Here is a 21,477-nt window from a genome sequence, read left to right on the forward strand (position 1 = left end):
TGTTCCAAATCACACACACACACTTCAGCGCATGACGCTCGGTGTGTGTGTGTATGCATGCGTGTGTGTGTGGTGCACTGCTGCACCTCGCAGCTATGGTGTGATTGGCTATCAAGGAAATCTTAAATCTGTGTTCAGTGGGCTCCACGACACGTGGCTGATTGATTTTTTGTTGTTGGCGATCACCACCACTACAGTCTGTTAAACACGATGTGGAACTAGTCTAGTCTGTTAGTTAGCAGGCCTGATCAGAAGAAGAACACAGTAAACTGGCACCTGTGGGTGAGACGTGTGACTGTTGAATAAAGCAAATCAAACACAGTGTTTCTATGTAAAACAGAAATGTTTCCAGCTTTCAATTTAAAGCTAAAACCAAACACTGGAAAAAAAAGACTGGGAACAAATTAACCTGATTTTAAAGCTGGACAAAGTAGAAAAAAAAAACTTGGTTATGAAGAGAAACTCTTTGGTCTTTGGAAACGGGGGCGTGTGCGAGAGGATGTGCGAGTGTACTCACGGAGGAGGTCTTGTCCTGCAGCAGCTTCAGGCTGCTCCTGCACTGCTCCAGCTCCTGGTGGATGTTCAGCTTCTCCTTCTCCGTCCTCTCGTAGCGCTGACGGAGGTCTGTGAGCTGAGACTGTGTGTCCTCATACTGTGAAAACAGCACACAGTTTAGCCTCACTGGGGCCAATCTGCAGTGTCAGTTACTGTACGTATGCAGATACCGTGCATTTCTTCAGTGTGTGTGCGCACCTCTCTCTGCAGTGTATGCGTATGGGCCTGCGCCTGGTCCAACTGGCTGTTCAGCTTGCTCGCGTCCTGCAGGTGCTGATTCTCCAGAGAACCTAGTTTGTCCTGCAGAACCTCCTCCCTCTTCTCCAGAGACTCCAAACTGCAGCTGAGGACCTGACTCTGTTCCCTGGTACTGCACACACACACACACACACACACACACACACACACACACACACACACACACACACACACACACACACACACACACACACACACAGTCAAAAATACATGTTTGAGAAACTGTTTGTGATTTGTACTTTTGTGCAGCAGCTGCAGCCGGCGAGGAAACAAGTTTAAAGAAGCCGAAATGAAGCTCTTTGCTGTCATGATGCTGCGTTTGAGGACCCTGCCGTTTCATTTAGCTGTCAATCAAGACGACACTCTCTCTTCCTGTTCTGGCCAATCACCACGACGCCACATTTCCCTCATCCTGTTTGCTTTTTGTTTTTTGTTTTTTTTAAATTGAGGAAACTGCTCTTCGCCATACGTGTGTGTGTGAGTGTGCGTCTGTGTCTGTGTCTGTGTGTGCACCTGCTGAGCTCAGTCTCCAGGCGATGCAGTTTGTCCGTCAGCGTCGTCCGTTCACACCTCAGGTCGTCACAGTCCTGCTGCAAACACACACACCGCTGCTGCAACGAAACGCACTCGGCTGAAAAACAGAGAGAGGGAAAGAAAAAGAAAATTTAGTGAGCAAAAAAAAAAAGAAAAAAGAAAAAAGTGAGGAACAGACCCATGGGATATTTTTTTCTACACGCTGGGTGTGTGCAGGTGCATTTAAGCAAAAAAAAAAAAAAAAAAATTCAGATCAGATGGGTTTTTTGGCCAGCTAAAAGCCAACAAAACAACAGAGCGTTTTTATCACTTTGCTGCTCGTTGCTTTGGGGTTGAGTTTATATATAAATACCTGAACACACAACAGAGACACCCTGGCTGTTTCTGCTGAAATGTTTTTGGCAATTCATGCGCGTATTTGTGTTAAAACATGGTCTACAGCTAATATAAAGCCGGACATGTGCACTGAACAACACAGCAAACAGGCTGTAACCAAACTGACAGAAATTCAGTGAGTCATTGCTCCAGCTTGAAGCCGCGGCGTCTTGGGTCATGAGGAACAGAACTGACCTTGCAGCTGGGTGGCGGTGCTGTGGTGCTGCTGCTGCTGCGTGAAGGCCTCCTGCAGTCGGCTGATCTCCTCCTCGTACTTGGCGGCCGTGCTCCTCCAGTGGTCCAGCTCCGAGCGCACGCCGCCCAGGTCGGCCTGCAGGGCGGCGATCTCGCGCTCGCGCTCCAGCGTGGCGGCCTCCATGGCGTGCCGCAGGACAAGAATCTGAGGGCGGAAGCGCAGTCAGTGATAAAGTAATAATGTGTCTCAGAACTGTTGAATAATTCCTCAGAAAGGGTGAATGATGAAATTCAACCCCTTTTTCACGCTCCACTTTCCAGAAAATGTTCCTCAAGACAGAGAAAAATCAGCCCTTTGTGATGTCACACAGGGCTACCTCTGCCAGATTAGTGACAACAACCGCGGCTAGACGTTTACTCTTGTTCTCACTTGTTCATTCAGTCGCGTGTTTGTGTAAAACCTCTCACATACCATATTTGAGAGGTTTTTCCAAGTTTAGGTGTTTCTATTACCAGTTCTTCACTGCGATATTTAAGTTTTGCGCAATTCTAGGGCTAATGGAAACGCAGTTGGTGCTGTTTCCCTCCCGTGGACTACTAGTAGACTAGTCTGGACATCGTGAACGACAACAGGGGTGGCGAGGAGGTGGAGTCGCACTACCTCCTCCTGGGCCGAGTACAGCTCCTCTCTGGTGGTGGAGATGGTGTTCTCCCGCTGCTCCCTCAGAGCCTCCATGTCAGCCTGCAGCTTCCCCAGCTGAGCTGCACGCACACACAGGGGGCAAAGTGACACGTTAGGAGGTAGCTGAGAGCAGTGAACAGTGACATTAAACTGCACATCTAGTGTCCGTGTGTGTGTGTGCACGTTTACTAACTTTGCAGGAACTGGATCTGTTTGGTCGACTCCTCAGTCTGCTTCGAGTTGCTCCTCTTCTCATCTTCGAGTAGCGCTGCAGATTTAAAGACCGGTATTGTGAATCCTTTCTATCAAAAGCAGCATTTTAAATGACACACAGTGGAAAATGATACTCCACATTTTGGATTGTTTTGTTTCCTTTTAAAATAAAATATGACGTGACAGTGTGAACTCCTGGTGTGAACTTCCAATGCAAACTCAATTCTAAAACATTTGTTGGACAGACGGAGGGTCCTGTGATGTTACCTTGCAGCTCTAGGCATCGCTGCTTGCCAGTGTTGGCCAGTTCCTGGGCCTCCAGAAGCTCTCTGTGGAGGTGGTGGATGACCTGCTCCGTGTCTCCAGGCTCTAGTCCAGCCCGATTTAACTCCGCTGCACAAAGACACATCGTAATGTAAGACTCTTGTATTTTCTTTTTTCAAGAAAGGGCAGTTAACACCTGCATAATGTAAGTGACAGAGACATGAAGTCTAACCAGCATTCAGTCCCACTAAGTGGCGACTCCTACTGACAGCAAATTGTATTACAGGTCAGCACAAAGAACAGTGGAGAGCGGTGATGAGTTGCTGCCGTTACCTTTGAGCAAAGCGACTCTGTTCTGTGGTTCATTTAACTCCTGATCGTCCATGTTACCATCTGCAACACACATGTAACATTTATACAACTTGAAAAACATATAAACATCAGCAGTTGAGTGATTACAAAGGACTTCCTATCTTTTGCCATCTGCCAAGATAACTGATCAACAGATAATTATACGCATAATATACCTGCGTTTATAACGACAACTTTAACACCTGTTCATTAAATCAGAACAATCTTCAAACGCACCATAATTATGAAAAAATATTTTCCAATAAAGATTTAACAGAGAGAATGAAAAACGCCATCAAGTGAATCACGCGTTCGTTGCTGGTATGAAACTTGATGACAGACCAGACAAGACATCCAATGAATCCTAAAAATAACTTCATGAAAAAAAAAAAAAAATTATCAAAACCAGGAGATGAAAAGCCTTTGATCCATGACAGCAGAAAACACCAATTAGGTTCTAACACACAGACTTTTCTGGCTACTGAGAGGCTCAACATGTGGTGCACTTACCTGACGTATCGTCACTACTGCGGTCTTTGCTGGGACTCAGAGTGTCTGACATGTCAGACTCTTTGGCATCCATCTGATTCCCTGTGGACGGACGGACGGACGGACGGACGGACAGACAAAGAGAGGCAGAGGACAAAAACAAAGTGAAAACCAACTCACGGCCATAAAAAGTCAATGTGCTGTGTGTGAGACACAGATCACTGATGTAATGATAAACATGCCAGCTGGACTTGTAAAGACTAAAAAAACGGTGTGTGACTGTGTGTGTGTGCGCGCGCGCGCGTTTGTCTGTCTGTCGGTCAGCGCCAGGCCTCTGCAAATGGCTGATAAGCCTTAGTATTGTGTGCATGCACACAAGAATCCAAAGAATGACAAATTTCCCAACGACAAAAAAAAAACAAAAAAACTGAGGTTAAAGGTCAGCGCGGCAGGAAGCGCCCTGGTCAGCAGTTTTAGCCTTTTGTGACGACAGAAAAGTCATAATAGAATTAAAACACATAAAAGTGTCATAAGTGTCATAAGAGGATGTAATCTGAAAGGAAATATTTCCATTTCCTTCACTGGTTTAATTTGAGTGAAAATGTAGAGGTCCTAATCAAATGAAAGATGGTTTTCATGCGTTTAGTATTAAGATTTTTTCCCCCTCAGAAATGTCTTGCTTTCATGCAGTGGTTCTGTTAATTGAGTTAAAGTTCTAACTGAAGCCCACGAGTGTTTCGGTCTTTACTTTTGAGTCGATCGGGGCTGGCCAAGATGTCCTCCGCTGTCTGGTTGTTCTGCAGGTGAGCGTCCATCACTTCTACCGACACACACAGACAAACAAACATTCACGTCCAGCCTCCAGAAAGGAGGTTTTTCCAGAACTTTGTCGAGCTCTTACCATCAAAGTTTGCCAGTTTGTTTATTGAAGAGCTCACAGTCTCCTTCAGCTGTTTGACCGCTGCAAGAACAATATGAAATATATAAATATACTGTAATAATATGACACAAGTTTACAAAAAAGAAAATCAGTCAACAAGCCAGTTTCTACTTAGAAAATCAGGGCATGATGCTTGAACCACATCAAATCTGTCAGGTACCAGTGTTCAGTGAGCTGGAACCACAAATTAAATAGCTGGTTTGTGTTCAAACAGATTCCTTGATGAAAGACGGGACAGAGAAATTACTATTTCAACTACAAACATGGGATTCCGGTGTCTATACAGCAAGCCCTCCTGCTGGTGTAAAGTTAATCTTCGACAACATACGAAGGTCAAGCTCATTCTAATCCTGAAAATAACAAACAAACCCTCTACATTACTTTCTAAATCCAGACCTCAATTCATTTTTTACCAGTAAATTGTATTAGAAGGAGAATATGAAGTTTACAGCAATGAGAAACAGATACAAATAAATAATTTGTGCTGCACCATCCAAATGTCAGTACAGTGGGACTTGCTGACAGCTGATGGCCAACACTCAAATAAAATGAGTCGTAGAAAATGAGCAGCAAAGCACGACAATGTCAAGCTTGTGGAAGGGAGATTGAAGATACCCATGGTAGTCTGAGTGGAATGCACAGGGAAAGCATGGGATTTATAAAAAAAAAAAAAGAAAGAAAGAAAGAAAGAAAAATTGACAAGAAGGTGGAAGAAGAAACAAAAACAAGGGCTGAAAGAGAGAAGACAGAGGAAGTTAGTAAATGAAAATACCAGAGAGATTACAGAGGCAGTAGAGAAAAATAATGCAGAAGATGGCGGAAAGAGCAAAAAATAAATGCGATGGTCAAGAAACTCAAAACAGCCACCCACAAAAAAAACCTGATGACATGAATGTTAGACTACTGAAGAACATCTCCTCCTAAAAACAGCACTAGTGTCACTGTCAACAGGTTGGAATCCAGAAAGCAAATAGGACTTGACAAGATTTCATTCATTCATTCATCTTCTATACCCGCTTATTCCTATTCAGGGTCACGGGGGTCTGCTGGAGCCTATCCCAGCTGTCTTAGGGCGAAGGCAGGGTGACACCCTGGACAAGTCGCCAGTTCTAAAATTACTCCGTGAAACATAACAGGACCTTCAGCAAATCGTTTGGACTGCAATGCCGACGAAGTCGGATGAACGATATACACAACAGTAGGAAATAGTTTGTTCTCCTATTCTTAAAAACAACAGTTGCCGTTTCCAAGGAAGGCGTCAAACCAAACCTTCGAGCGTCATCGCTAATTGCGCCGCTCGTCATCCTCGCACAAGAGCACTTGTGAAGACAGGTGCGTTTCGCGTGCAGCCTTAGCAGTAGGAGGGAACTAAAACTATAAAATGCGGTTCGTGTCCCAGCCAGGAACCAATCCGGCTTCATCCTCTGACTCCAATACCTGGTGACTGCAGATGGCTTGGATCAAACGTTGAATGTTAACGGAACCGTTCAAATGACAGCATCTAACTGAATTAAGTTCATTCTGTCTTTTCTTACCAGTATCTCATTGGTTATTTTTATCTCAGACATAGATTTTAAGGTTTCCATTTACCTGACCAGTATCGGCGTATTCTTCCGCCTTCATCAGAGTGTCACTCTGGTGATGCCGAAACATGTCAGGTAAATAGAAACCTTAAAATCTATGAGACAAAAGAACCAATGAGGTAAATGAAAGCCTCGATTTTACTTCCCCTTTTTTTCTCCACAAACTGCAGTCCAACCGTGTGTGTGTGTGTGTGTGTGTGTGTGTGTGTGTGTGTGTGTGCGTGTGCGTGTGTGTGTGCGTGTGCGTGTGCGTGTGGCGGCGCGCGGCTTCAGCAAAGAGGTGTGTGTACTCACGCGGACACTCAATCAACTGTTGGATTCTAGTCGAGTCTCCTCCGCTGTTGTGAACATGACAGTTGTCTGCCAGAAACACAGAGCGCTACAGTTACTGCGAGCTCTCCGACAGAGGGATTACTCTCAACATATTCACTCTCCTGCGGCACGCTAAGGGAAGGGAAAGCACGTGCCTCCCCCGGGAACAATCGCTTTAGAACGCTACAGAAATGCGTTACTGGAGGATATGCCGCCGCACATCTCTTGAACTGGTAAAAGACATAAACAAGAAGCTTTCTGCTCACAGAACATTGAGAGGAAGAACGAGCCGGAGGCAGACAGCAGACGGAAAGAGGGCGGAGAAACGACAGGAGACTTCAAGCACGTGGACAGAATGAACGAGTAACAGAGCAAAAGGTCACAGGTAGATGAGCGTGAAACTAACAGACGAGGCGGGAACAAGGTTTCGTTTCTTCTATCAGGAGGCTCTGAAAAGGTTTCCGAGCCACAGGGAAGGCAAGCAGGCAGCTCAGGCTTTGCTTTTTTTTTTTTTGGTTTCTCAATCATTTCCGGCGCATCATCAGCCAAACGGAGAAACAACTCGTACAGTGTTACTCGGCGACAACGCAAAAGGAAAGAAAAGTCTCGCCTCTCAAAGAGTTTCTTAATCTGAGCTCCGACTACCGAAATCAAAAATTCTTCAGGCGACACAACGGAGCACCGAACCACTCATGACTTTGAGGCGTCGCCTTGAGATGTGACAAAAAAAATGCTGAAATTAAAAGCTTTGAAATGATTAATTCAGCCCTTCATTTCTTCGTGTTGCAATGCACTACTAATTAAACATCTGCCGAATGCATGACTCTCAAAATAACATCCAACTAAATGTTCTCTCTTTTTTTGGGTGGATGGGAAACATATTCACTTTTTTATGTTTGAGTAAGACAATAATCAGATTTAAAATATTTTAGTTATGACGTGAACTCTATCCGACAGCTTTTTTTTCCCCATGTCCGCTACAATGCATTTTTCACATCCTGGGATGGGGGCGCTCTGAGTGATGGATCAAAGAGGGGCTAATTGTGATGATTCATCTACCATGAATTTCTTCATCTTCACCAACTGCACCATCATCGGTGTCTGTATCCTCATCCTCGTCCTCCCTCTGGCCCTCAGGCGTCTGCAGGCTCTGTTTGTCCTCCACAGGCTCCTCTACTGCTTCGTGGGGGACGATGTCCACATCTGTCATGTGACCAAATCAGATATATTGCAATGTACCATATTGCCGTTTTGGGAGCCAAACAAAGAACAACGGGGGAGAGTCCAAAAGACGGCGAGCTCCTTCACAAAGTGTCGACTGTGGCGCGGTGAGCAGTGAGACGGTTCACTTCCAGCATTCAGATTCGGTGTCGTCATTCAATCGCTCCGAGTCAATTGGTGACCCACAAGCTGGTTCTCATCACCCCCACCCACGGGAAGAAGGCAAAGCAGTGGACAGTTTGGACAGTGACCAGGGAAACAACCCAGAGATTACAGAAAGCCCAGCAGAGCCCGTTTCCAGACAGAGTCTCTGAAACCACTGGGATCCACTGAGACAAGCTCTCCCTCCCCCTGCTGAGGTCACACAGGGCAGTGTCACATGCTGATCACCTGACTAAATCCTTGATAAGAAATCCTGTTCTTAATAAATTAAACTTCCCGATTCTGAATTATGATGTCAAATTTTAGACTTAAGCAAGTCAAAAATATTAGTGTTTATTTCAGGAAGCCAATCCCTGTGTTCTAAAAAAAATGTATGTGTATCTTTTAATATCTATCTTATGCAGTTTTAGCCTTTTATTTTAATGTGATTACTAGATTACCTGTTGTAAAAAACAAGTTACAAGTTCTTCTTTTCATCATTTGAATATAAAAGACCATTCTTGTTTTTGATGGACTTCCTGAGATTTCTGGCACAAGACGCTTCCCAAGTCCCTTAATGCAAATAAGGACCAAATGACAGCCAATTTCACTCCATTTTAGATCAATAAAAATAGGTTTAGAGAGAACTGAAAAAAATCCAAACGCTAACAGACTCCTTTCACGAGCCCGAAGAGACGCCCGAGGACACCCGGTGACTGTGAAACACAGGCAGAGCAACAAAAGAAGAGCCAGAGTTCCACTGTGACAACCACACAGATGAAGACGAGGACAGAGGAGAGCGGCAGGCAGGAAGGAACGCTGGCGTGCCGTCATGCAGGAGCTCGACATGCATCGTTAGTGCGAGATGAGGGAGTGACGTTAGAAAGCAAGAGGGGACTGCGGTGACGAGGGTCTCCCGTCCCCCCGAGAGAGACCAGAGAGTGGTGGACTCACCCAGACTGTTGTTCTCTTTTATGCTTTTCTCCTGCAGCTGCTCTAACCGCACTGCAAACAACAACGACAGCAGCAGGGAGAGACATCAGCTGCGTTTCCATTACCCCCCGAAATGCGCAAAACTGAAATATCGCAATCAAAGAACTGGTAATGGAAACGCCTAAACTTCAAAAAACCTCTCAAACATTGCTAAGAAGTGTTTACGCTCTCAAGAGGTGTTTTTTTTTCAGATATATCGGGATAGAGCTAAACCTGTCGTGGAATCACTTTTTTCGCATTTACACGACACCGGACGTGATGTACGGGGTCACGTGACCAATTCACTTCAGGTGAAAATGGCACATTATGTTTAGACAGAGGAGGAGACAGAACATTTTTTTTTTTTTTCACAAGTAATCAAAGTGAAAAATATAACAACCATTCTTGACTGCAAACAAAACGTAATACTCATAAAATCTTATCGAATTATGGCTTATGCGCTTCACACAATTGTATTGTGTCAAAATTTTAGAAATATCGCTTTTATTTTGCGGGGGAAAAAAAACTGTAATGGAAACGCAGCTACTGACTAACAGGGAAGACCAGAGACTCTCCTGATTTCCAGACCTCCTGTTGAATAACCGTGACGAGCTACGGTGCATTAACCCGCTGGCGTATGTCCAGCAGGACTCGGTGGGTTTGTTAGAACTTGAAAGCGGGTAGTGGTAGCAAGCAAGTGCAAGCACGCACCTTGCAGGGCGGCCAGCCTCTCGTTGGTGAAGTCGTTGTCGGCCTGCAGAGCTTCGATGCGAGCCTGGAGAACCTGCTCCTTCTCCTCCATCTCCTCGATCCGCAGCTCCAACTCCTTCTTCTCCAGGGCTCCGCGTTGGGTCAGCTCCTCCTGCCGGCCCTCGGCCACCTGGGGAGAGAGAGATGCAGGTCTATGGGGTCAAAAGTCAACTTTGTCCTAGAGACATGGGGCCACTTGCAGGTTCATCGGGATCCCTCAAGACACAACCACATCAAATTTGGGGCTTCTAGCCCATGAAGAACCCCAAAAAAAGCCTAACCCTAATTCCAGCAGTAACCCTAACCCTAACCCTAACCCTAATTCCAGCCTTATCGCTAACCCTAATGCCATGCAGGTCTATGGGGTCAAAAGTCAACTTTGTCCTAGAGACATGGGGCCACTTGCAGGTTCATCGGGATCCCTCAAGACACAACCACATCAAATTTGGGGCTTCTAGCCCATGAAGAACCCCAAAAAAAGCCTAACCCTAATTCCAGCAGTAACCCTAACCCTAACCCTAATTCCAGCCTTATCGCTAACCCTAATGCCATGCAAGTCTATGGGGTCAAAAGTCAACTTTGTCCTAGAGACATGGAACCACTTGCAGGTTCATCGGGATCCCTCAAGACACAACCACGTCAAATTTGGGGCTTCTAGCCCATGAAGAACCCCAAAAAAAGCCTAACCCTAATTCCAGCAGTAACCCTAACCCTAACCCTAACCCCAGCCTTATCGCTAACCCTAATGCCATGCAAGTCTATGGGGTCAAAAGTCAACTTTGTCCTAGAGACATGGGGCCACTTGCAGGTTCATCGGGATCCCTCAAGACACAGCAACGTCAAATTTGGGGCTTCTTGAAAAGCCTGGCTCTAAGAAGTGCTTCTACGGGCTCCAGAAAGTAGCATGTTTAGCCCTCTGTTTACAGCGTGGTGCAAAGACTGCAGGATACTTTGTTAAACCTCTAAACCTGATGCTTTGCTGGAAGCAAGAGGGGCTGCGGGGATGTTGAAAATTAAAATGGAATTTAATGAAATAACTGACACAGGACATCGTCCTCTACATCAGCCCCACCACGGAGGACCGCCACACATTTTCACAGAGCCTGCGCACGTACCTTGATTTTGTCTGTGAGCTCCTTGATCTCATTGACGGCGGCGTTGTACTTGTTGGCGAGCTCCCCGAGCTCCTCCTGACCGCGCTCAGACATTTCCTTCAGGTGGGTGCACTCATCCTCCGTATTGCTCAGGGAACGCTGACCAAAAAAAAGAGGAGAAGAACAAAAAACAACAATCAATACAGCAGCGAGGCGTCACCGACCGCCGCTGGTGCGCCGCGTCTCGCCGCCAGCCCTTACCTCCACCTCGGACAGCTTCCTGACCACCTCGATCTTCTCCTCCAGGACCCGCTTCAGAGACTCCTTTGCCGTCGTCTCGTAGTTGTACTTGTCCTCCTGCAGGGCGAGCAGCTCCTTGCGAATCCCCTCTTCCGTCTGGGACTGCAGGAGTCGGTTGGTGTCGGTCATCAGTTTCACTTCATTATCGCTACTCTTGCAGTCCGTGAGAGCGTGCGAGTTACCTTAGAGTACGCCTGCAGCTGACTGCCCATCACCTCCAGTCTGGAGAGCAGACGGTCTTCGTCTATCAGAGCCTGGTGAGAACATCCACTCGCTGGATTAGCTTTGATAGGTTGTCTCCTTTCATTGGAGGCCTTTTTAAAGGATCGGGTGCAGCAATTTGCCATGTACCCTGAAGTGTAATGTACTGGACGGCCTTGGTGTGCAATGCTTCTACTACACCTGAGGTGACCAGCGTGTTACCCACCTGCCAGCTGCTCTCTGAGGCCTCCTGGGTGTTGGTGAGCAGACGCTGCAGAGTGGCGAGCTTCTGCTCCAACATCTGCTCTCTGTGTAAGGCCTCCTGCCACAGGACGACAGAATATACATAATGTAGGAGAAACAATCATTCAGATGGAGAAAATAAATAAGGAATTTAATGAAAATCGACCTCAGAGTACATGGAGGGTGGAAAAATTTTAAAATGTGAGCACCAGGTTGCATTTTTCATATGTCTTTAATTCTGTGTTAGCGGTTGATGCTCAATAAAATATATTTGAAAGTTTTGAAGAAAAATGAATGAAAATCAACAAAGCAGCCAATTTCAAAATGCTGTTCATCAAACATTTCTTCATCTTGACAGTAAATTTTTTTTTCTAATTCTCTGAATTTCAACGCCTGACAAAATATACTAAGGTGCACCTTTTTAGAGCGACCAGTAGGTGGCAGTGTGTTACCTGCAGATACTGCGACAGCTGGAACAGTTCCTGAGAATACATGCTGGGAGCGTTGGCTGCGACCTAAAACAAATCACACACAAACACGCAATTTGCATTTGACTGCAACATGAACACTTGCACCGTGTGCGTTCATACATGACGGAGGTTCGTTTGGACACGTGGATGTTAAAAACTGCTTCTCAGCGGGCACTCGGAGGACGAAAAGCAGGCGCGCGCGCGCGCACGCACGCACGCACACACACACACACACACACACACACACACACACACACACACACACACACACACACACACACACACACACACACACACACACACACACACACTCCGGGATAATCTCTCCTTTCGCTGCATGCAATGCATAGAATGAGAGCGATAAGGGCAGAAAGTCAAGGCCCTTCAAATAGGCAATAGGTCACAGGTGTACAGTGCAGCGCTGCACTGCACAAACACATTCATCTACGCTCATCATTCTGAATGTGCACCATTATTTGTGCATTGGGGGAAAAATGTCTAAAATATGAAAGCCTGAGGTTATTAATAATGAAGTTATTTTGCACTACAGGATATTGTCCATTCACATTCTTAACGTGTGCAGCATTCATATCCTTAGAAACATCAATTGACCACGTGACTGGCTGATCCTGCAACTGTGTGTGGAAGAGGAAACCTGTCTGGGTTTGAAAGCAGGTTTATCCACACACTGAAATCCAAGACTGTGGTGAAATCCCAGAGACACGTGGTGGTGGTGTGTGTGTGTGTGTGTGTGTGTGTGTGTGTGCGTGTGTGTGTGTGTGTGTGTGTGAATAGAGGTGGAGGGGGGGTTGTCTCCAGTGGTACAGAAAACCCTCTCCGGGACGTTTAATTAAGTACAAAGTAATGCAAGTTTAATTAATCACTGCGACGTCTCTCTCTGAAACACTCACACAAACACACACGCACACATTCCTCAGACATGTCACACTGAGGCCCTGTTGTTCTCCCTGTCGGTGGCAAACAGAAGGCGGCAGAACAATCTACCACAGTACAGACAGGCTCGCAGTGAACTGCACCGCCCTGCGTTTAACCCCCCCGTCCCCCAGACGTAATTAACAGCAGTAACGCCGCTCTAATTAATTAATACCCGGGTGTCAGGTACGCCCTGAAGCAAATTAGTCTCAAAGCTTCGCAAACTCGACAAAACCTCAATTTCTGTATTTTTCTGCATCTTAAGAGATTTTACAATAAAATTAAAAATAGTATAGAATAGAAAACTTGGTCCCCTTGTGCACCACGGACGGACTGGTGTGGCGGAGCTGCAACACATAAAACTGGCAGCCATTCCTGCATTCCTCCATCAGCTGACTGCTCCACTCGCGCACGGTCTGTCTGTCTGTCTGTCTGTGTGTGTGTCCGTCCGTGTGTGTGTGTGTGTGTGTGTGTCTGGGCCTGCCAATTCCACTTGTGTGTGACAACAACCTTACACACGCACACACCAACACACACACACGAGCAAGCTGCAACTGGGCGGCATGCATCCAAATCTGGGACCGAGACGACGACTCGCACGCAGCACAGCGGATCCACGCACGCTGGCGTACTCACCTTGTCTACAGGTAGCGGCAACGGAGTCTGGATGACACTGAGAGGGGAAGAGCAGAAAACACTTTGGTCACCATGGAAACAGCAGGGAGGCAAGACACACGAGGTAACCATGGCGACAGGAGGGGTTAGAAAAATGAATAAATCATAATAAAGTCATCTCACTAAATTGAAGGCATTTTAAAATAAATAAAAAATAAAAGAAATGAATCTCCACAGCCGAGGTTTCTGTGAGCCGTATATCACCGTGGTGGCTAAACAAGTGGCTCATAAAGCTGATAAGGCAACCGGAAAAGTGAAACTAAATGCCAAACAGTGGCCAAGCTGAGCAAAGGAGCCTCAGGCTGCTTCCCCGAGAGGCACGTTGGCTCAACTTGGCAAATGTAGACACGCTGACGCGACGTTGGCCAACGCAACGGAACACGACAACGCCACCGGCCGTCGGAGAGCAATCCTCACTGTTCGAGCCGACATCTCGAGTTAAGAGGGTTGAGAGAGCAGCAGCAGCAGCAGCGGGGCAGTCAGGAAAGGTTCACTATGGATCTGGAGAAGGGAAACTCCCGGTCAATAAAGGTTAGGTCATTGAAAACTTTTCAAGACTCCCTTAATATTCAACTGTTCTGACTGACTGAGGGAGCGCAGTGTCGTCCGCCATAGCATAGCTGTCCATATAATGATGATTAATAGTACATTTTATTTATAGAAAGCCCTCAAAATACACTTTATAAAAATAGGGTTAAAATACATCAGACCAGTTTAGTGCTCGAGGTTCATTAAAGATTCATCGAAGTGAAAACACGCCTTCAGCGGCCATACAGCAGAAGAGCTGCATCTCACAACGACACGTGGTCACACAGGTCGTCCCCCCCGCCACCCTCCTGGAATGAAGGCAAGCTCGAGTGTGGAAAACATAAGCCAACTCTGTTAATGAGTAACCAGTGGATAGCAAGAGACCAAAGCTGCATCGGCAGAGGCTCCATGAAGAAACGATACAACTCGGTAGGTACCTGGTTTTGAATTAATGGAGCCTCACACACAAACACACAAACACTCCCGTCTTAAGTTGTCCAAGAGTTGAACTAACTGCATCACAACCTTACAACCTGCGCCACCTCTGAACTACTTTACGGTGCCAAGTTTAAGACGGCAGAGCAAATGCACAGAAACGCTTTCGAAAATATTTTAAACCCACAGACAGCGCGCTGCTATTTTTACACCTGCATGTGCCACCAACTGTTTGTAACTGAGGCCAACTCAAACTGCGCGTAGCCGTGTCCACCAAGCTGCTGGAGGAACAGTGCATGCCTGAGTGACAGAGTCCAAAGTCACGATGGCCAGTTCAGCTAAGGAGCTAGAATCCATTTCTGATGCAAACCTAAACACAAGTGTGTGTGTGTGTGTGTGTGTGTGTGTGTGTGTGTGTGTGTGTGTGAGTCTATAATGGCTGAACTGACTGTACTGAAAGGAATGATGCCAATGACAAAAACCAGAGCCAAATAAACTGCATCTGAAATAAGTGCCTTAAAAACCCCAAGTCTGTCGTCAACGGCAGTAAATTAGACGTGTGTGTGTGTGTGGGGGTGGGGTGGGGTGGGGGGGGGGGGTTCTCATTAGCTATTGCCACTTTGAACTCCAGCCAGTGCTTAACTAAGCGGTTTAGATAAAGGGCAAATCTAAAGGATCAGGCAAAGATTTCTGGTTCTGTCAAGAGATTAGAGCCTCCCTGTGTCTTCCTCTGCAGCCACCTTCATTCACCACACGTTAGATGAACAGTAAGGTACTAATGTTAAAAAAAAAAAAATCTAAGTCACCCATATTTGGTATGTAAAGAACAAATATTTTTGGTTGTTTGGAGCTGCGGTCCCGCCGTGCATGATTTACATTTTCCACCTTGTGAGTCACACAACCCCCTTCTGCCAAAAGTAAACTTACAACCCCGCGTCTTGCTCCAAATAAGCCAAACAATGCTGCTGCACTTGTATATCCCCATCAGTGGGTTTCATTCAACACAAGCTGTTTGATAAGTCATAAGGATTTTGTTAGTTTCCTACTGTAAACTCCTGTCATTCAAGGTTTTTCGCTGGTTCACTTTAAATGTTTAATGGTGACCCGATTAGTTACTACGACCAGTATCTAAATCATCGCACTGACCAGAAGCTGGAATGCAGGCAGCTATTAATAGTGACATACAAAAGCTGCTCTGGGGTGCTCTGCAATCGTCCTTAGCGTAAAGTGCTGCATTTCCATGACAGTTTTTCACAAAATAAAGGCGGTATTTCTAAAAAAAAAAGAATTCCACAAAGTACAATTGCGATTTGCAGGCGTTTCCATTGAATGGTGCTAAGTGTATCAGTCGTAATTCTTGTCAAATCTCATGCCGCGTGACCCCACTTTGAGGTGGATGGAGGTGCAAAATTTCTTGTATAAATCTGCACATCGAACTTGTTTGCTGTCAAGAATGGTTGTTATATTTTTCTCTTTGATTACCTGTAAAAAAAAAAAAAAAAAAAAAAAGTTTTGCCGTTTCCATGACCTGTTTTTAAACGGCGATATTTAGGTTTTTCGCAATTCTATGGGTAAAGGAAACGCAGCTACCGAGGCCTGGCAAGCCATTTGGAAGCAGTGGCTTCTTATCTTAAATGCATCAGAGGGAGAGGATGGCTGTGGCGGTGGAGATTATTACCATCCTCATTATTTACATCACAGTAACTAATAATTGGCTCAGTGTGGATCCATCCATCATCCGTCCGTCCGTCACCGTGAGCGCACCAGTGCTCCATTTTCCCGTTTCAACCGCACGCCGAACGGTTTTCTTCCTGTCGTTTTATGGCAGCTCTCACGGGTTAATGGTTGAAGAACACGAAACAATCAAAGTGAGCACAAGGACGACCGTCGAGAGGTCCTGCAGGTTCCCTGCCCTGTTGACTCACCTCCGATCTTTTGTCACACTGACACAAAAAGCCTCCGAAAGCCAGATGAGCACATCTAGGAACTCACCGTCCTTCCTTCTCAAACAGTGACCAACCACATATTCTGAGCACAGGTGAAACCGCCTCAAAATCAGAAATACCACAGTAGGATGTATTTTTTGCGCGCGGTCCCGCTGCTACCAGAGCAGATATCTCCATGTGGCCGGAGCCGCCGTTTTAAAAAAAAAAGCCCTGCGGTAATCTGAACACAGCATCAGGAGACGTCCCGGTGGAAGGCACTCGGACCTCCGGCATTTCGGACAAAGCAAACAATCGAGGCTCGTGTCTCTGAAACGCTGATCTTCCTCTAAACGACAACCTTGTAAACTTTCAGACAAGCAGCCCAGCCGGATCAGGACACGGCGCTTCTTTGCCTCAAAAATCTGCGTTGTATTAGCAAACGGCGGGGAGTTTACCTGAGGCCCTTCTTCCCCACGGTAATCTGCCGCTGGACAAAGTTCACTCGCTGTCTTGTGCTTCAGCGTGACTCAGCTGGGAGCGAGCGAGCGAGCGTCATTCGCTTCAAAAGCCAGCAGCCGAGTCTTCTCCTTCCAGCGCGACTCCAAACAAAAAGTCACCTCATGACACAAACTTTGTCTCTTGTCGCTCCTCCTCTCTCCTCTCGCCTCTCTTCTCTCCTTTGAACTCGCGCTGCAGCCGCGTCGCTCCGCCCCTGCCGCTGCTCCGCCAGAGGAAACAAACTCCTTCTCTGCCGCAGCCGCGGCCCTCCGCTCCCTTTACGGCGCAGCCGAGCTTAAAGATTCCTGACTGGCCTGTCGGAGTGGGAGCCCTCACCTGAGAGCGCGCCAATTCTGAACACGAAACATCCTCTTTAACCGCTGCCTGTGTGAGTGTGTGTGAGTGTGTGTGTGTGTGTGTGTGGTTTGAGGAAACATGTCAGGTGATCGAGTCAACAGGCTGATAAGGGAAACAAAGGGGGAAGTATTCCCCTGAACTGAAGAAAACCCCAGTGGTTTAAAGAGAAACAGGTCAGAATCCTTGAATTCAAAGCCAGTTCATTTTCACTATTTCACGAACAGCTGCAAGATTAATGTGCAGAAATTGTCAGATATGTTGAGAGAAGTTAGCAGTTCTTGGCTCAATGGATGTTCTGCATGGTCTACTTTTGATGCGTGAATATAAAAAGGTTCGTCCGTTCGTCAGCTCGCACAGTTACATAAACACGTGACTTTTAATGTTTCTGACTACACCTCCAGAAGTGCAAAAAAAAAAAAAAAAAACATTGGCATGGGCGTGTTTGTAGCGTGATCTTCCCGATGCGCAGCTATTCAGAACCGCCGCACTGGTTTCACAGGTTTGTGGAGTGTTGCAAGTACAATGCTTCTTATAAAAAAAAAAAAAAGGGAGTGCACGAAGGAAAAAGTCTTCTGCAGCAACACATGGCGCAGATTTATCTACCGTTTCAATGAAGGCCCTCTCACTGCTTTTCAAACAGGAACCTGGCAGACCACCAGGTGGCCAACGCCAACAGTGGGGAGCAGAATTGTTCGGCAGTTATTTATAAGTCTGTCTAACGGAGCTTTTATTTTATTTTAATAAAAGTCTCCCGCGGCACCGCAGGCCACATAGAAATACATAGGTTGAGTGTGACTGGAGGTTTGGCAGTGACGACATGTGCTGGGGAGCGGTCCGAAGCTTCGTGCAGATTAGAAAACGCATCGCAATTGTTCATCTTTATCTTTACAGCAATGTACATCTATTCTCATTTGGTTGACCGCTTCGTTTGAGAAGCTTACGAAGGCTTTCATCTGTCGTGATGATTTCAGTGGTTTGTCTGCTGAGCCACACCAAAAAAAAAAACTGTGTCAGCAGCAGAATAGGAGTTGCTGGTAATTCTAAGATGGCGCTAAAGAAATGAGATCTTTCTTAATTATCTCAACCGTGAAAAAGCCATTCAGGCTTTTATTGGCTCAGTACATGACTACTTGAATGAACTTTGTGTGGGTGTTGTTTTTTTGTTTATTTTTAATACCAACACACCCAGACTCGAGCATGTTAACACGATAACTAACTTGTTGGAAGTCCTGGGGTCAAAGTACAAGCAGTCGGGCGACCAGGCCAGACTCTGGGACAGGCATGGGGAAACTGCGGCCCGGGCGCCATATGCGGCCCGTTAAGTTTTGAATCCGGCCTGCCGAACTTGAAGAAATGACATTAATAGTCAGTGAGTTAGAAATGAGCTGTATTGCATCATTTTTTTTTTCAGCATTTATACGAGTCAATTCAATAAAGAGCTAAAGACCGTGGGACTTCAAAGACACTGATTTTGTTCATGTTCAATTAACATTATACCACATGTTATCTACATATATCATGACATATATTTTTGTGGTGGGTCACCCCAAAACACTCCACCCATCTGCTCCTGCTCCAGCCCCTGTGTCGCATCTTAGAACCCATTGTGGTCCCACCAATCGAAAAGTTTCCCCAGCCCTGCTAGGCTGCCCGGCCTACATGCGATTGAACGCATTTTTAAAGTGGCAAGGAACGAGGCTATAAAATCTCAGGTCCGCTCTTAGCTGTCAGAAGGCAGAAACTGGAAGAAGGAACAATGCATCACCATCTGGAATTCTTTATCAGGTTCCAACGAGTCACAACAGGTCAGGTTATAAGCGTGGCTCCACTGGTGCTGCATTAAGCCGCATCTTTAGATTTTCTGGGAGGAAACACGCACGTACAAACGCACACAAAGGCGTGCATCAACCCACTGGAAATAATGTGTTTGGAGCAAAAAGGGCGGACTAATTGCTTTGGAGATGAGGGGTGGGGCGCAGAGTCTTCTGACAAACCCTGAATCCCCTCGTGCGGATTTTAAAAATAGACTCTGTGCTGCAGGTCCCTCCTTTCCCTCCGTGTTCCGGCAGGTCGCGGTGCTCGTCTGCTCAGCAGACTGAAGGCCGGGCGGCAGGACAACAGATGGCACACACACACACACACACACACACACACACACACACACACACACACACACACACACACACACACACACACACACACACACACACACACACACACACACACACACACCAGCCAATTACAAACTTGCACACCTACACAGGCGGAACTCCCGATACAGTAGGGAGCTCCGTGCTGGGCCGTACGCCCTTCCATCAGTGTGTGGATACGTGCTCTGCATCAACAAGGTCGCACAACATGCATAAACACAATGTCACCGGCAGCCTCTTAATAAGATGGTAGTCCACGCCTACGACTGGACCTGAGACTATGACACGAACGAGCAGGCAGGAGAGAACTTTAATGAACGAGAGCACTCACTCGCTTCGTCGGCGAGCCTCCATCCCATCAGGCAGGAAGAGTTTGATCGTTGACACGATGCAGCCATGGGTGACTGTGAAACAAACAGAAGCACACTTTCACTTTAAAGCGATCCATCCACATCATCACCATCGTCATCATGGTTTGACAGAACTTGAAGCTGTTGATACATCTTGGCTACTGGCCAAAGGTCCAACACCTTAGTAAATGATGCGTCCAATGCAGGCGATATTCGGACGAAACCTGAAGAGACTCATTAGATTTCCACACGGCACTAAAACATGAAGGAGATGTAGTCGGGCTTTTTTTTCTGCTTGTTTTTGCTGTGGACAGAAGCCTGTCCGTTTGTAGTGGCCCTGCTGCTACTGTGTGACCACACTGCCAACAATATTACCATATGAAAGCAGTGGGTGGAGGAAAAAAAAAAAAAAAAAAAATCAAACCCAAGGACATGAACCACAAGAACTTTAAAAATCTATATACATAACAACAAAATCCTGCCAACAGATAAGGCTCTGCATGCGTGACCTATTCAAAGTCAGGCACCACAGCCTAGTTCGCAGGCTGACCGTGAGCGGAGGTCTCATTACTGAGGTTCAATGAGAAGTGCACTTCTAGGTTAAAAAGAGTATAAGTGGAGCTGAAAATCTGACCTGGATATAGACCACATCAAGCATGCTGTCTATGACCGCAGCAACAGTGGCCCTCAGGTGCCCTTTAAGGGTCAGTCAAGTGCAATTATTTCAGGGCTGTGTGTGTGTGTGCATTATTAGCTAGAACGCTGGGATGGAAAGAAAAATAAATAATGTCGGCCTCTCTGGAACTCTTTTATTCACTCGGTGTAATACAGTGTTTCTCAAAGTGGGGGGCGCAGAGTCACGTCTGGGGGGGGGGGGCGCTAAACACTGGGCGGGAGGGAGACGGGGCGCCCGGGGGAACTAATGTTTCCACGGCGGAACAATTAACGAAAAGTGTTCAGTAGGTTGTAGCTAAGAAAGGCGCTGCTCAGGTACACAGGATGGACAAATATTTGACAGGGACCAAAAGAAGAATTCAGGAGTCCGGCGGTGGCCACTGTTCTATCTACGCCGCGACTGGCGCGATATTAGGACTTAGTGCACGCAACGCTCAACGTCATCCCGTGTGGCAGGTAGAAAATGTTATGCTGTCGCGTGACTGCTGTTGTTGATGTGGTCCATTTCATCAAAACAAGACCCCTGAAAGCGCGGCTATTCTCTGCACTATGTGAGGAGATGGGAGCACAACATGAAGCTGTGCTGTTTCACAGGGAAGCCAGGATGGTGCATGTTACAAAAGTGGTTTGCCAAAAAAAGTTATTTGCACAGCAGAAAAGTGAAAGGAGTATTCTTGTTTAAAAAGTAATGTTCAGGATTTGATGTCACAAAGAGTGATTTGCTAAAGTTGTTTATTTGTACAAAATAAATGATTTCATTAATGAAGAGAAAAGTGAAATGAATGTTCATGATATAAAAAAGAATGTT

At 46.3% G+C, this 21,477-nt stretch overlaps 1 protein-coding gene across 10 annotated transcripts in view; it reads right to left on the minus strand.

Annotated features, from left to right (window-relative positions):
* slmapa (sarcolemma associated protein a) overlaps positions 1-21,477 on the minus strand; it is a 40,429-nt gene that overhangs the window by 5,007 nt on the left and 13,945 nt on the right. For 4 of the 10 annotated variants that reach the window (XM_076024813.1, XM_076024814.1, XM_076024820.1 and 1 more), the window contains exons 3-24: positions 19,976-20,048; positions 13,713-13,749; positions 12,126-12,188; positions 11,657-11,752; positions 11,412-11,483; positions 11,191-11,331; positions 10,951-11,088; positions 9,797-9,965; positions 9,068-9,118; positions 7,811-7,954; positions 6,734-6,799; positions 4,818-4,877; positions 4,665-4,736; positions 3,938-4,018; positions 3,410-3,469; positions 3,080-3,205; positions 2,793-2,867; positions 2,579-2,679; positions 1,918-2,122; positions 1,327-1,444; positions 754-925; positions 518-652 (exon numbers count right to left, since the gene is read on the minus strand). In XM_076024813.1, coding sequence (XP_075880928.1) covers positions 518-652; positions 754-925; positions 1,327-1,444; positions 1,918-2,122; positions 2,579-2,679; positions 2,793-2,867; positions 3,080-3,205; positions 3,410-3,469; positions 3,938-4,018; positions 4,665-4,736; positions 4,818-4,877; positions 6,734-6,799; positions 7,811-7,954; positions 9,068-9,118; positions 9,797-9,965; positions 10,951-11,088; positions 11,191-11,331; positions 11,412-11,483; positions 11,657-11,752; positions 12,126-12,188; positions 13,713-13,749; positions 19,976-20,048 — 2,255 coding nt within the window. Of the gene's footprint in view, positions 1-517; positions 653-753; positions 926-1,326; positions 1,445-1,917; positions 2,123-2,578; positions 2,680-2,792; positions 2,868-3,079; positions 3,206-3,409; positions 3,470-3,937; positions 4,019-4,664; positions 4,737-4,817; positions 4,878-6,733; positions 6,800-7,810; positions 7,955-9,067; positions 9,119-9,796; positions 9,966-10,950; positions 11,089-11,190; positions 11,332-11,411; positions 11,484-11,656; positions 11,753-12,125; positions 12,189-13,712; positions 13,750-17,094; positions 17,478-19,975; positions 20,049-21,477 lie in introns of those variants that run through there. The other 6 variants (XM_076024817.1, XM_076024818.1, XM_076024823.1 and 3 more) reach the window with 5 other exon arrangements.

Source organism: Nelusetta ayraudi, unplaced genomic scaffold (assembly GCF_046127955.1).
Source record: "Nelusetta ayraudi isolate G7.1 ecotype Tasmania unplaced genomic scaffold, CSIRO-AGI_Nayr_v1 ptg000017l, whole genome shotgun sequence".
Taxonomy (NCBI): Eukaryota; Metazoa; Chordata; class Actinopteri; order Tetraodontiformes; family Monacanthidae; genus Nelusetta; species Nelusetta ayraudi.